This window comes from Neoarius graeffei, chromosome 11 (assembly GCF_027579695.1).
Source record: "Neoarius graeffei isolate fNeoGra1 chromosome 11, fNeoGra1.pri, whole genome shotgun sequence".
NCBI lineage: Eukaryota > Metazoa > Chordata > Actinopteri > Siluriformes > Ariidae > Neoarius > Neoarius graeffei.
In genome coordinates, this window is record NC_083579.1 from 32723290 (window position 1) to 32739037 (window position 15748).

Below are 15748 nucleotides of genomic sequence, written 5' to 3' on the forward strand. Positions count from 1 at the left end.
GCTAGTCACGGTTTGTCCATAACGAACACCATGTTCGAGCATAGGGGTGTCCATAAGTGCACGTGGCACCAGGACACCTTAGGTCGGAGGTCGATGATAGACTTTGTTGTCATTTCATCTGATCTCTGGCCCTATGTCTTGGACACTCGGGTGAACAGAGGGGCTGAGCTGTCAACTGATCACCACCTGGTGGTGAGTTGGATCTGCTGGCGGAGGAGGAAGCTGGACAGACCTGGCAGGCCCAAACGTATCGTGAGGGTCTGCTGGGAACGTCTGGCCAAGCACTCTGTTGGGGAGGTCTTTAACTCCCACCTCCGGGAGAGCTTTTCCCAGCTTCCGAGGGAGGCGGGGGACATTGAGTCTGAGTGGACCATGTTCTCTACCTCCATTGTGGATGCAGCTGTTCGGAGCTGTGGCCGCAAGGTCTCCGGTGCCTGTCGTGGCGGCAATCCCCGAACCCGGTGGTGGACACCGGAAGTAAGGGATGCCGTCAAGCTGAAGAAGGAGTCCTATCGGGCCATGTTGACCTCCGGGACTCCTGAGGCAGCTGACGGGTATCGTCAGGCCAGGCGTGCTGCAGCTCGGGCAGTTGCGGAGGCAAAAACTCGGAACTGGGAGGAGTTCGGGGAGGCCATGGAGAAGGACTATCAGTCGGCCTCGAAGAAATTCTGGCAAACCGTCCGGTGCCTCAGGAGGGGGAAGCAGTACTCTGCCAATACTGTTTACAGTGCGGGTGGGGAGCTGTTGACCTCGACTGGGGACATTGTCGGGCGGTGGAAGGAATACTTTGAGGATCTCCTCAATCCCACCATCATGTCTTCCATTGAGGAGACTGAGGCTGATGACTCAGAGGTGACTCGTCCATTACCCAAGCCAAAGTCACTGAGGTGGTTTGCAAGCTCCTCGGTGGCAGAGCACCGGAGGTGGATGAGATCCGCCCTGAGTATCTCAAGTCTCTGGATGTTGTGGGGCTGTCTTGGTTAACACGCCTCTGCAACATCGCGTGGCAGTCGGGGACAGTGCCTCTGGAGTGGCAGACTGGGGTGGTGGTCCCTCTTTTTAAGAAAGGGGACCGGAGAGTGTGCTCCAATTGTAGGGGAATCACACTTCTCAGCCTCCCGGGGAAGGTTTACTCCAGGGTACTGGAGAGGAGAATTCGACCAATAGTCGAACCTTGGATCCAGGAGGAACAATGCGGTTTTCGTCCTGGTCGCGGAACACTGGACCAGCTCTATACCCTTCATAGGGTGCTCGAGGGTTCATGGGAGTTTGCCCAACCAGTCCACATGTGGATCTGGAGAAGGCATTCGACCGTGTCCCCCGTGGTATTCTGTGGGGGGTGCTTCAGGAGTATGGGGTTCGGGGCTCTTTGCTAAGGGCTGTCCAGTCCCTGTACGAATGGAGCAGGAGTCTGGTTCGCATTGCCGGCAGTAAGTCAGACCTGTTCCCAGTGCATGTTGGACTCCGGCAGGGCTGCCCTTTGTCACCGGTTCTGTTCATAATTTTTATGGACAGAATTTCTAGGCACAGCCAGGGGCTGGAAGGAGTCCTGTTTGGGAACCACAGGATTTCATCTCTGCTTTTTGCGGATGATGTTGTCCTGTTGGCTTCTTCAAACCAGGACCTTCAGCATGCACTGGGGCGGTTTGCAGTCGAGTGTGAAGCGGCTGGGATGAGAATCAGCACCTCCAAGTCCGAGGCCATGGTTCTCGACCGGAAAAGGGTGGCTTGCCCTCTCCAGGTTGATGGAGAAGTCCTGCCTCAAGTGGAGGAGTTTAAGTATCTCGGGATCTTGTTCACGAGTGAGGGAAGGATGGAGCGTGAGATCGACAGGCGGATCGGTGCAGCCTCCGCAGTGATGCGGTCGCTTTACCGGTCCGTCGTGGTGAAGAAGGAGCTGAGCCAAAAGGCGAAGCTCTCAATTTACCGGTCGATCTACGTTCCGACTCTCACCTATGGTCATGAGCTTTTTTAAATTGCTTTTTGGCAAATAATAACATGTCTGCATCTTGTATTTTGTTGATTTTATCAATTAAAATTGATATTTAGTTATAAAATGAACTATTCATATTTTCCGAGTTTTCATCATATGCTCGTGATCAAGCAGTGACAGGCAGCGCACGCGCAGAGAACTGTCAGTGTTCAGGACAGCAAAATGGTTAGCGGTAAGCGAAAAGTTGACAGAGAGTGCAGAGTTTTTAAAGAACAGTGGACCACCGATTATTTTTTCGTTCAGTGTAAGGACCGTGCAGTTTGTCTTGTATGTAAAGAAAGTTTGTCGGTTTTCAAAGAATATAATCTGCGTCGTCACTACGAAACCCGCCACAAAGAGTATGTAAGTTTGCGAGGACAAACAAGAGAAGACAGGATTCGGAGGATGAAATGCGGACTGGCTGCACAACAGAATGTATTCCTTCGCCAAAGCCAGATCAACCAGGCTGCTGTCCGAGCTAGCTATAAGGTAGCTCACCTACTAGCTACCCATGGAAAGCCGTTTACTGATGGGGACTTTGTTAAAGTATGCATGCTTGCTGTGGCTGAGGAGGTGTGTCCCGACAAGAAGGATGCGCTCAACGCGGTGAGTCTCTCCGCACTTACTATGACCAGGCGGACCGAAGAGTTGGGGGACAACGTGTATGACCAGCTGAATGAGAAAGCGTCAGAATTCGAGTTTTTTGCTTTGGCCATGGATGAGAGCAATGACGTGCAGGACACAGCACAACTGCTGTGATCTATTGATCTATTGCTCATATTATTATAATTTCACTGTTTTTTTAAGTGTATTTATTTTATAGGCCAATTTATTTGACCTTTATTAAGTGCTGCACACAATTATTATTAATATTATTAATAATATCAACAGGCCCACCTACAATTTATAATTTTCCACTCACCTTTGCCAGTGTCAATCACCTCAACTAGGCAGATGTTTCTTACCTTGACAGCTTTGATGTTATTTTTATTAGCAAATAAATAAATGGAATATCTGTGGTATTTCAAATTAAAACAAAGTGTGAAGACTTGATTACTACTTTTGCAAACCACTAGTAAAGATAAACAAATATGTGCCAGGAATCAAGTGTTGATATAGTAGTGTGGATATAGTAGTGTGGATATAGTAGTGGGGGATATAGTAGTGGGGATGTAGTAGTGGGGATATAGTAGTGGGGATATAGTAGTGTGGATATAGTAGTGGGGATATAGTGGTGGGGATATAGTAGTGTGGATATAGTAGTGGGGATATAGTGGTGGGGATATAGTAGTGTGGATATAGTGGTGGGGATATAGTGGTGGGGATATAGTGGTGGGGATATAGTGGTGTGGATATAGTGGTGGGGATATAGTAGTGGGGATATAGTAGTGGGGATATAGTGGTGGGGATATAGTAGTGTGGATATAGTAGTGGGGATATAGTAGTGGGGATATAGTGGTGGGGATATAGTGGTGGGGATATAGTGGTGGGGATATAGTAGTGGGGATATAGTAGTGGGGATATAGTGGTGGGGATATAGTGGTGTGGATATAGTGGTGGGGATATAGTAGTGTGGATATAGTAGTGGGGATATAGTGGTGGGGATATAGTAGTGTGGATATAGTGGTGGGGATATAGTGGTGGGGATATAGTGGTGGGGATATAGTGGTGTGGATATAGTGGTGGGGATATAGTAGTGGGGATATAGTAGTGGGGATATAGTAGTGTTGATATAGTAGTGGGGGATATAGTAGTGGGGATATAGTGGTGGGGATATAGTAGTGTGGATATAGTAGTGGGGATATAGTGGTGGGGATATAGTAGTGTGGATATAGTGGTGGGGATATAGTGGTGGGGATATAGTGGTGGGGATATAGTGGTGTGGATATAGTGGTGGGGATATAGTAGTGGGGATATAGTAGTGGGGATATAGTAGTGTTGATATAGTAGTGGGGGATATAGTAGTGGGGATATAGTAGTGTGGATATAGTAGTGGGGATATAGTAGTGTGGATATAGTAGTGGGGATGGCTGTGCCAGGCTAGTAATCTCTACTACACAATGAGGCCTGCTGGTGGTCATATTTGTCTGGGTCATACAATTCTATGTTATATAGCTGACCCGACCCCGGCCCCCCATCACAGTCAGGAACGACAATGTGGCCCCCAGAGAAAAAAGTTTGGTGACCCCTGCTCTAGAGACTGTTGTGTGTGAAAACCCCAGGAGATCAGCAGTTCCTGAAATACTCAAACCAGTCCATCTGGCTCAAACAGTGAAAGTCACACTTTGAGATCACAATTTTTCCCATTCTGATGTTTGACGTGAACATTAACTGAAGCTCTTGATTTGTATCTGCATGATTTGATGCATCGTGCTGCTGTCAAGAGATTGTCTGATTAGAGAACTGCATAAACCAGCAGGTGGATGTTTCTAATAAAGTGGCTGGTGAGTGTACAGTTCACTGCTATAAAACCATAAAAAAATCTCTTCATAGCATTTCTGTTTTATTGAATAAGAGTTGAAATATTTAGGATTTCTCAGCACCTCTTCGACATGTTTCTTTAAGTTCCCATATCCGCGTTAACACTTTATGGCACTGTTACATTTTCAAAGAGATTCGCTCATAACCTCAGGAGCCGGCGTTATTGTCATGCCCTTCATACAGATCAAAGTTCTCACCCATTCAGGGATGAAAATAAAGTTTTTTGGAAGCAGAGTTCGGTCTACCTGCATCCAATTCCATGGCCTAGATATGGACGTAGCTTGTCCATTTGTTATTAAGCTAAATTCAGCATTATAGATGATGTGATTAAGGCGGAGGAGGTGCTGAGAGGAGGTGCTGTTTGGTCCAAGACCCTTGGGAAGCAGGTGCAGGTCGGAAGCAGGTGCTTTCAGTCCAGTGGAGGTGTTATTTTTAGGGCCATGATGTTCCGGATCACACGAGGAGCACGCTGGCAAAGTCTGGCCTTGAATAATGAAAAAAAAAAAAATCAGGAAATGACATCAGCAGTTTGAAGTAGCTAGACTAGTAGACGGTTTGCGAAGTCGTCTCTGTGGTTATGTTCACAGGCAGAGGACTATTTTGTCCGTTTTTTTTACAGTGTAATTCTTTAAAAATATATAAGATTTTGGATTTAGATTTCTTTTGAAATTTCTTTAATTTAGATTTCTTCTCAAATAAACAATAAACATATCACATCTGGATGACTATAATTAAACACAGAACGAGTGAGATTTTTGCAGGTTCCTCTTCCAGATTGGAGTTTAAATTACAGAATTACGGAAAACTACATCCATGATACTGTGATATATGTGTGTGTATAAAACATGAGGCTTTGCACCAGCTGTAGCTTCTATCTTATATTCTGTCCCTCACGAGAATCCATCACTTATTCTCTGAGATTTTAAAGTCATAAATTTGCAGAAAAAGAATAAAAAAATTCTCGAAGGTTAAAGTCAGAAATTTACAAGAAAAACACAACTAATTTATGGAGAAACCTTGGAGAAAAAGGTTTTTTTTTTGGTCATGAAAGCACATCGACTACAAAGACTGTATTCCCTGTAACTCTCGGCTCAGCCGTTTCAGAGTAACAGAGATTTGGGCAGGTGAGAAGAATCCACACACCGAGAGTAACAGGAAGAAAGGATGCGGTTAAACAAAGCTGTACGCTTTATATATTAATGTCCTGTTGCATATAGGAAGCCCAACATTCACATGCCTTATGGCTGCAGTGCATTCTGGGAAATGTAGTTGAAAATCTGTTCGCTCAGCCATGGTGTCTGTGGTGTGATGACGTTGATCCAACCATGGAAAGTGAAGCAGTGTGGTTCCTTCACAAAAAAAAAAAAAACTTCTAAAACTACTATTTTTTCGGACTTTGGTTAATTGTACATTTGTGACTTTTCCTCATAAATGTTGTGACTTTTTTCTCGTAAATTTGTGACTTTTTTCCCATATATTTTGACTTTTATTTCTCATAAATTTTGTGACTTATTTCTCATAATTTGACTTTTTTCTCATAAATTTTGTGACTTTTTCTCGTAAAGTTGACTTTTTGCTTGTATAGTTTTACTTTTTTCTCGTACATTTGTGACTTTTTTGAAAATGTGTGGCTTTTTCTCATATTTTAACTTTTTTCTCATAAATTTGTAACTTTTTTCTCATAAATTTGTGAGCTTTTTGTAAATTTGTGGATTTTTCTCATATTTTAACTTATTTTCTCATAAATTTGTGACTTTTTTGTAAATTTGTGGATTTTTCTCATATTTTAACTTTTTTCTCATAAATTTGTGACTTTTCTCATAAATTTGTGACTTTTTTGTAAATTTGTGGCTTTTTCTCATACTTAGACTTTTTTTCTCATAAATTTGTGACTTTTTTCTCGTAAATTTGTGACTTTTTTTGTAAATTTGTGGCTTTTTCTCATATTTTAACTTTTTTCCTCATAAATGTGATTTTTTTTCTCGTAAATGTGTGGCTTTTTCTCATATTTAGACTTTTTTCTTGTAAATTTGTGACTTTTTTCTCATAAATGTGTTACTTTTTTCTCGTAAATTTGTGCCTTTTTTTTCTTGCAGATTTGTGACCTTTTCATGCACATTTATTCTGCGTCTCAATGTCCAAGTTTTTTTTTCTTTTTTCTGGAATATCCCCTCCTTCATCTCCATATATATATATATATATATATATATATATATATATATATATATATATATATTTTTTTTTTTTTTTTTTTTTTACCCACAATGGCCCCTAATACAATGGCCCCTAATAATAATGTGTGTGTGTGTGTGTGTGTGTGTGTGTGTGTGTGTGTGTGTGTGTAGGAGAGAGAGAGAGAGAGAGAGAGAGAGAGAGAAAGGAAAAAGGTGAGGAATAGAGGGGTCATGGCACCTTCATTCTGCATCCCTTCATTGTAATGGTGATAAGTGACCTGGCTGCTCTCTCCATCTGCTCTCTCTGCTCCACCTTTCCCCTCTCAGCACCGACCTGCCCTCGCTCTCCACACCTGCTCCATTAATTCTTATTACTGTCCCTTCCTGAGACAAACCACACAATCTGTTCACTAAAGACCTGACTGTTGAGTGCCCCCTTCCTTGTGATCACCTCGTGATCGTGCCCTCCTGTTCCCTTTCCCCTCGACCCACACAAAGGTTCCATGTCATCAGGAACATTTACACAAAAGTCCGACTGTGTAACCTTTCTGACGTGCTTGAATCAAATCAACTATGAATCAGTTTATCGCATTTTGAAATCTCTGCTTAGATTCTTTTCTGATATTATTTGGAACTTAACAGAATTTTTTTTAAGAGTTGTTTTCTTGTCAATTCGAGATGGGCTGGGGGCGGGGTTATAGTTTGACCAATCATAATGCTTACATCACATTGTTTTGTCCCCAATGACAGTAACTAGAGTGACGTCTTCCCTGCAGTCTCGTCCTCTTTGCCCTGAGTGTTAACAAGTTCCATGCTGTAAACAATGATTTGTTGTTTTAACTTAAAAAAGTTAGTACAACTTAAAGTTGTTTTTTAAGTTAAAACAACAAATCATTTTTTACAGTGTTTCGTAGTTTCTGTGCAATAAAATAATGAAGTTGTACTTTACACATTTAAAATAAATAAACAACGAGAATGAACAGAGTGTTAAATCACATCAGGCATGATCTACACCTCATACAGTGAGAAAAATATAAAAATGGCAGGCTATATCTTTATCTAATTATCACATTTTCATTAAAAATGTTCATTACAGACACACGGGCACATTGAAAAGCAGCTGTTTCCAACATTGTTTATCATGTTTATATGATATAAACTCTCACGTTAAAGCGTTATTAACACTTTGGCAAATGCTTTAGTGAAAATATTTGACTAAATTAAAAATATACACTACTGTTCAAAAGTTTGGGGTCACCCAGACAATTTTGTGCTTTCCATGAAAAGTCACACTTTTATTTCCCACCATAAGTTGTAAAATGAATAGAAAATCTAGTCAAGACATTTTTCTGGCCATTTTGAGCATTTAATCGACCCCACAAATGTGATGCTCCAGAAAGTCAATCTGCTCAAAGGAAGGTCAGTTTTATAGCTTCTCTAAAGAGCTCAACTGTTTTCAGCTGTGCTAACATGATTGTACAAGGGTTTTCTAATCATCCATTAGCCTTCTGAGGCAATGAGCAAACACATTGTACCATTAGAACACTGGAGTGAGAGTTGCTGGAAATGGGCCTCTATACACCTATGGAGATATTGCACCAAAAACCAGACATTTGCAGCTAGAATAGTCATTTACCACATTAGCAATGTATAGAGTGTTTTTCTGATTAGTTTAAAGTGATCTTCATTGAAAAGAACAGTGCTTTTCTTTCAAAAATAAAGACATTTCAAAGTGACCCCAAACCTTTGAACGGTAGTGTATATATTACAAACCAGTATTGCAAATATTGCATAAATAAAAATAAATTTCATTGTAAAACAGTGAGAAGAAATTTGAATCGGATCAGTTGTATTATCAGCGCTTTGGTAAATATTTTACAGATAAAGCTTTTTTTTTAATTCACTGCAATTTTATTACACACTTTAAAAAAATAAAAACAATAAAAAAAGCAGTTGCTGTTCCATATGCAGATGTCCAGTAATTTGATGTTACACTGCTATTGTTGCTTAACCGTCCTATTAAAAGCTATTGTGTTTATTATTATTATTATTATTATTATTATTATTAAAACAATAATTAGCCACCTGTATGTTGTAGTACGTAGATAATAAAAAGCATCTACTCGTGTGCTCTCAGCCGAGAGTTTGAGGCTGCTGGTGTTCATTATGCATCTATGCAACACGGATCTACGAGAGGCACTTTTTTCATAGTGACTGATGCTCGGCAGGAGACGATAACGAGCCTCTTGTTGCAGTGCGTTTCTCTGCCACCAAGCAAGAGTTAGAAAATGAAGCTCAGCGTTCAAATAGAGCATAAATTTATTTGTCTAAATCCTTCTAAACATGTTTAAAAGTCTTTTTAAATCAATGACTTGCCATTATCGAGTGTTAAAGCTCTCTTTTAAACTTTAAAGGCAACAACGATAATGAGCGATTGCAAATGGCAAGTAAGAAAATCCCGTTCAAATATACCCGGCCTATAGAGGACTGGCTGCAAGAGAAAGGTAACCGGCACCATTCTTCAACCTTCACTCTGCCATCAATAATCTTCTCTTTCTTTCTTTCTTTCTTTCTTTCTTTCTTTCTTTCTTTCTTTCTTTCTTTTGCTCTCTTGCATGCACAGTGAGTAGTAAATAGCAAAATAGTAAATTTTCCATAAAATCAATGATAAACACATTATAAGTACATCATAAATTGTTGATTCATCATCATTATGATTTTTATAATTATATTTCATCACATTTTGTTCACGCCGCAATTTTTTTGGGGTAATTTGGTTAAATGTTTCATAATCTATATGATCATTTCGCCAATTAGAGTCATTTCTCAGTTCCAGGCTGCCTAATATCCCAGTTTATAGCCTGACCTTTGAATTTTTTTTTTTTTTTACAGTTTTCCTCGTATGACATTTTGTGAGGTGCCCTAGTTTTAAAAGGATCGTTAATCTTTAGTCTCTGCTGATTTGTTGAGTTCGGTTTTGACCTGCTCCTTATTTATTAATCCATTTATTTATTTATTTATTTATTTATTTATTTGTAATAAACCCTTTGGCTATCCCCTTGCTCTCGTCCCAGGGCGCCAGTTAACGATCTTCAACACGCAGGCCACCATCACGATCGGTGGCGCGGACCGCAGGAGGCCGTTTCAGGGCCAGCTCTCGGGCCTCTACTACAACGGGCTCAAGGTGCTCAACATGGCTGCTCAGGCCAACCCCAACATCCGGATCAACGGCAGCGTGCGGCTGGTGGGCGACGTTCCCGCTGCCGGATCAGCTCGCACCACGGCCATGCCCCCGGAGATGTCCACCACCTACATGGATACCACCACCACCATGTCCACCACCACCACGAGAAAACACCGCTCGCCACCTACAATATCGGTACACATTGGCATGCGCACACACACACTACACACATGCATACAGTACACGTTGATTGTTGAGAAAGACACAGTGAAGGTCTGTTATTGTTCTTATGTTTCACATCAAAGTGTTATTTTTGATAGTACATACTATTTCATGAATTCTAAGAAAGATTGGCTGCACGAGCTTAAACTGAAGTGGAAAGAATCCAGGGTGCTCGCATAAGGCACTTCACAGTGACAATGACGCAGCTCCAGTGCTGTACCTATAGCGCACTATTCGTTCCAAGTCCCACCTCCCACTTCACTGCACACACACCTGAGGTGTGATCTGACTGAATGATTTCCACAAGGAGGATTAATTAGCATACGACGAACACTGGATGAAAACACTGATAAAATAAATCTGTCATATACTGCACCTCTTGTGCTTGCTTGAAACATATCAAGAGAAAATAAAGACATAAGTCAGACATGAATAATATCCTTTACGTACAATGCAGAACACGATACAGAACACGACAGCTCAACCAACACCTTGCTGAATTTTTGTGAAGGGTGTAAAAGCTTTGTTCAAAGATTATTATCATGAATTTCTTCGTTTTCCTTCGTCTATATTTATTCATTTAACTCGCTAACTATCTAATTAGTGTCTGGGCAACTGAAAAACAAGACTTGTACTTGCCCAATGGACTTGCTAATGAATTGATGATTTGTCCAATCCTATGTGGTATTTTTTAAACAGTTTACACACAGTTACTGCACATACAGATATTTTGATAAGGGCTTAGAGTTGAAAATTTCAAAATTGTCTAAAATTCCGAAAACAAATATAAATAACTAGCAGGTTATGCAACATTGCCCGGGTTGTGTGGGGGTGTGTGTGAAGCTCAGACATAATATTTTTTAGTACGTGATATACAATATGTTAACCTAAGACAAACAAAAATCCAAACATCCACCACCCAGGGGCCCACCAGGGACCCCCTGGGGCCCAAATATGGAATTTATGAGTTCTACCAAATTGTGGCTATCTCCTGTACCTATGTGCCAAGTTTAGTGAAGATCTGTTAAGAATTTGTGTTGATAAATGTAACATGAAAGGCATTGAGGGAGGGGGTGGGTGGATTTTGGGCCTCCAGGGGCCTCCCTGGGGCCCGTACATGAATTTTGCTTATATCTGCAAAATTCCGGGTCATCCCTGGACCTACTTGACAAATTTGGTGAAAATCCATTGAGAAATGGCGACGTTAGTTCAAGACAGACAAACAAACAAACAAACTTTGCCGCTTATTATATAGATGAATTGAAATCAGTTTTAACTCAAACTAAATATTTCCCTCAGACAAGTCCATTTCTTTTGGAACTTATGAGAAATAGTGAGTAAAATATGTTTGGATTTGTTTAATATATTTGTAGGAATTAGAGCGGGTGGGTGGAGTACAGAAGTACGGCAGGCCAGAACTGAGTTCCAAAAAAAACCTCTTTATTTGCACTTTTCAGTGTTTACTTTACACTCTCCCAGCCGCGCGCACACACAAGTCGTCTGGTTGGGGAGAGAGCTCCCTTCCTCTGCTCTCTCTCTCCTTTTATAGGGCGTGGCCACTGGGGAAGACACACAAACACAGGTTAACTAACATCAGGTGTAGTGATTCTGCCACTTACCTTCCCTGACTCCGCCCTCCGTTCACAGACCGACACTTGACCACGCCCCTGCTGCCACAATATTTCTTGGTCACATAATGTATTACCTTCACTAACTGTGTTGGAGGAGGTTAGGTTTTCGCCTCTGTTTGTTTGTTTGTTTGTTTGTTTGACTGTTCCCAATGTAACTCAAAAAGTAGTGCAGGGATTTTGATTAAATTTTGCAGAAAGGTGGTCCATGGGCCAAGGAACAATTGATTAGCTTTTGATCCAAATCTGGATATGTACAGTGGTATGCAAAAGTTTGAGCACCCCTGGTCAAAATTGCTGTTACTGTGAACAGTTAAGCAAGTTGAAGATGAAATGATCTCCAAAAGGCATAACGTTAAAGATGACTCATTCCTTTTATATTTTAAGCAAAAGCAATTTTTTATTTTCATCTCTTACATTTTCAAAATGACAAAAAAGGAAAAGGGCTTGAAGCAAAAGTTTGGGCACCCTGCATGATTAGTGCACAGTAACACCCCCTTTGGCAAGTATCACAGCTTGTAAACACTTTTTGTAGCCAGCGAATAATCTTTCAGTTCTTACCTGGGGGATTTTCACACATTCGTCCTTGAAAAAGGCTTCCAGTTCTACAAGTTTCTTGGGCTGTCTTGCATGTACTACTCTTTTGAAATCTATCCACAGATTTTCAATGATGCTTAGGTCAGGGGACTGTGAGGGCCAGGGCAAAACCTTCAGCTTGTGCCTCTTGAGGTATTCCATTGTAGATTTTGAGGTGTATTTTGGATCATCGTCTTATTGTAGGACCCATCCTCTTTTTAACTTCAACTTTTTTTTACAGATGGTGTGATGTTTGCTTCCAGAATTTGCTGGTAGTTATTTGAATCCATGCTTCCCTCGACCAATGAAATGTTCCCTGTGCCACTGGCTGCAACACAACCCCAAAGCATGATTGAGCCACCCCCATGCTTCAGAGTTGGAGAGGTGTTCTTTTCCTGGAATTTGCCACCCTTTCTTCTCCAAACATACCTTTGCACATTGTGGCCAAAAAGTTCTATTTTGATTTCATCAGTCCACAGGACTTGTTTCCAAAATGCATCAGGCTTATTTCAATGTTCATTTGCAAACTTCAGACGCTGAATTTTGTGGCTCGGACGCAGGAATGGTTTTCTTCTGATGACTCTCCCATGAAGGTCATATTTGTTCAGGTGTCACTGCATAGTAGAACAGTGCACCACCACTCCAGGGTCTGCTAAATCTTTCTGAAGGTCTTTTGCAGTCAAACAGGGGTTTTTATTTGCCTTTCTAGCAATCCAACGAGCAGTTCTTTCAGAAAGTTTTCTTCATCTTCCAGACCTCACCTTGATCTCCACTGTTTCTGTTAACTGCCATTTCTTAATAACATTACGATCTGAGGAAACTGCTACCTGAAAACACTTTGCTACGTTCTTGTAGCCTTCTCCTGCTTTGTGAGCATCAATTATTGTATTACTCAGAATGCGAGGGAGTTGCTTAGAGGAGCCCATGGCTGTTGATTTTAGGGACAAGTTTGAGGAGTCAGAGAATTTATACAGCTTTGAAATCTGCATCATCTGACCTTTCCTAATGAAGAATTTGAACAAGCCACAGCTCAATAAGCTAATTAAGGTAATTAACCTTGGTAAAAGTTACCTGAGAACTCAAATGTATTGGGGTGCCCAAACTTTTGCATGGTGTTCCTTTTCTTTTTCACTCTCCAATTGTACAAAACAAAAATAATACACAAATCTTGCAGAAAACACTGAAAAGAAATGTCTCGTCTTTACCTTTATGCCTTCTGGTGATCAGTTCATCTTCTGCTCACTTAAGTATTCACAGTAACACACATTTTCAGTAAGAGTGCCCAAACTTTTGCATGCCACTGTATGTGGATCCAGGATTTTTTTTTACTTTTTCCAACATTACTCAAAAAGTAGTGTGTAACAGTTCCTGATGTGGGTGGAACACAGAAGCACAGCAGGCGAGAGTTGATGGTTACAGAAAACACTTTATTTTAGCTTTTCAGCTTGCTTTTCACTCACTCACTCTTTCACTCACTCACTCACTCACTCGCTCACTCACTCACTCACTCACTCACTCACACGTGTTGTGGTCGGGGAGAGAGCCCCTTTTCTCTGCTTTCTCTCTCCTTTTATGCTCCATCCCTGTAACAAACACACACACCCACACACATTAATTGACAGCAGGTGGAATGACTTAGCCACTTACGTACCTTCCCCAACCCCGCCCTCCATTCACAGACTGCTGCTTGGCCATGCCCCCATTGCCACATACCCCCACCGCCCGACTCAGGCCAGGGAGCCGTCTGGCCTGAAGCTGACTCCCCCCCCGACGGGACAGGAAGTCTGCCACCACCATCTGTGCCCCCGGCTTGTGGATCACCTCGAACTTAAATGGCTGGAGGGTGAGATACCAATGGGTGATCCGTGCATTGGCATCCTTCATGCGGTGGAGCCACTGGAGGGGCGCGTGGTCCAAACAGAAAGTGAAAGGGCGCCCCAGCAGGTAGTATCGGAGGGCAAGGACCGCCCACTTGATGGTGAGACTCTCCTCCTCAATTGTGCTGTACTTGCTTTCGCGCATCGACACTTTCCGGCTGATGTACAGCATGGGGCGCTCCTCGCCCTCCAACTCCTGGGACAAAACGGCCTCCAGCCCTCTGTCCAACGCATCAGTCTGCAAAATAAAGGGGAGAGAGAAGTCAGAGGAGTGTAAAAGTGGCCCCCCACACAGTGCAGCTTTTACCTCAGAGAAGGCCAGTTGACACTGCTCCGTCCACTGGATCGGATCTGGAGCCCCCTTTTTAGTGAGATCAGTTAGCGGGCTGGTGACGTTCGAATAATTAAGTAGAAACCTACGATAATAGCCAGCCAGCCCCAAGAACCGTCTCACCTCCTTTTTGGTCTTGGGCCTCGGGCAGGCCACAATCGCTGCAGTCTTATTAATTTGGGGACGCACCTGCCCATGAACGATGTGGAACCCCAGATACCATACTTCCACCTGCCCAATCGCACACTTTTTCGGGTTAGCTGTGAGGCCTGCTTGCCTCAGCGACTTTAGAACGGCCCTCAGGTGTTCCAAATGCTGTGGCCAATCATGACTGTAAATTATGATGTTGTCTAGATAGGTGGCCGCGTAGGCAGCGTGAGGGCGGAGGACCCTGTCCCTGTCCCAATTCCACACTGTGAATTGTGTTCACAGATAATGTTCTCTGGAAATATTCCTGAGCCCATTTTGTGAATTCCAAATGCCTACTGTCCCTGACCCTTCCCGTGACCTACTAGTGCAGGACCCACTATGTGTTAAATATTCCATCAGGTTTTTAAACCCTGGCCAATCAGTACCCAAAATCAAATAGCTGCTGGAACGTAGCGGGCGCCCCAAACAACCCAAAAGGGAGCGTGACAAATTGGTGTAAACCAAATGGCGTGGAAAAGGCCGTTTTCTCTCGGGATAAAGGAGTCAAGGGGATCTGCCAATATCCCTTTGTTAGATCCAGTGTCGAATAAAAGCGAGCAGCGCTTAACCGATCAAGCAACTCATCAATGCAAGACATTGGGTATGCGTCAGATTTAGACACCGTGTTGACCTCTCTATAGTCCACACAGAACCGGACCAACCCGTCAGTCTTGGGAACCAGGACCACTGGGCTGCTCCAGTCACTGTGGGACTCCTCAATTATGCCCATTTCGAGCATGGCCTTGAGTTCGTCCCGAACCACCTTTTTCTTGTGTTCGGGCAAGCGGTAAAGGTGGCTATGCCCCACCACCCCCGGGGGCGTTTCGATGTCGTGTTCTATGAGGTGGGTACATCCAGGAAGGGGCGAGAACACATCGGAAAATTCCTTCTGCAACTTGGCTAACTCCATGAATTGGGCCGGTGAGAGGTGGTCTCCACAAGGGACCGGAGTGGTCTGAGATGTTATCTTTTTTACCTCCGGCCCCAGCTCTGCCTTCTCTGCGACTACCAACGCCAAGGGGACCCCTCATTCTAGCGTTTTAAAAGGTTGAGGTGGTAGATTTGCAGTGCCCCGCCCCTATCCGTTTGCCTAGGTGAAGGTCCCTCCTCCTAA

At 42.7% G+C, this 15748-nt stretch overlaps 1 protein-coding gene across 1 annotated transcript in view; it reads left to right on the plus strand.

Annotated features, from left to right (window-relative positions):
* Window positions 1-15748, plus strand: part of nrxn3a (neurexin 3a) — an 851023-nt gene that overhangs the window by 735481 nt on the left and 99794 nt on the right. The window contains exons 21-22 of the mRNA XM_060932786.1: window positions 9042-9131; window positions 9702-10006. Coding sequence (XP_060788769.1) covers window positions 9042-9131; window positions 9702-10006 — 395 coding nt within the window. The remainder of the gene's footprint in view (window positions 1-9041; window positions 9132-9701; window positions 10007-15748) is intronic.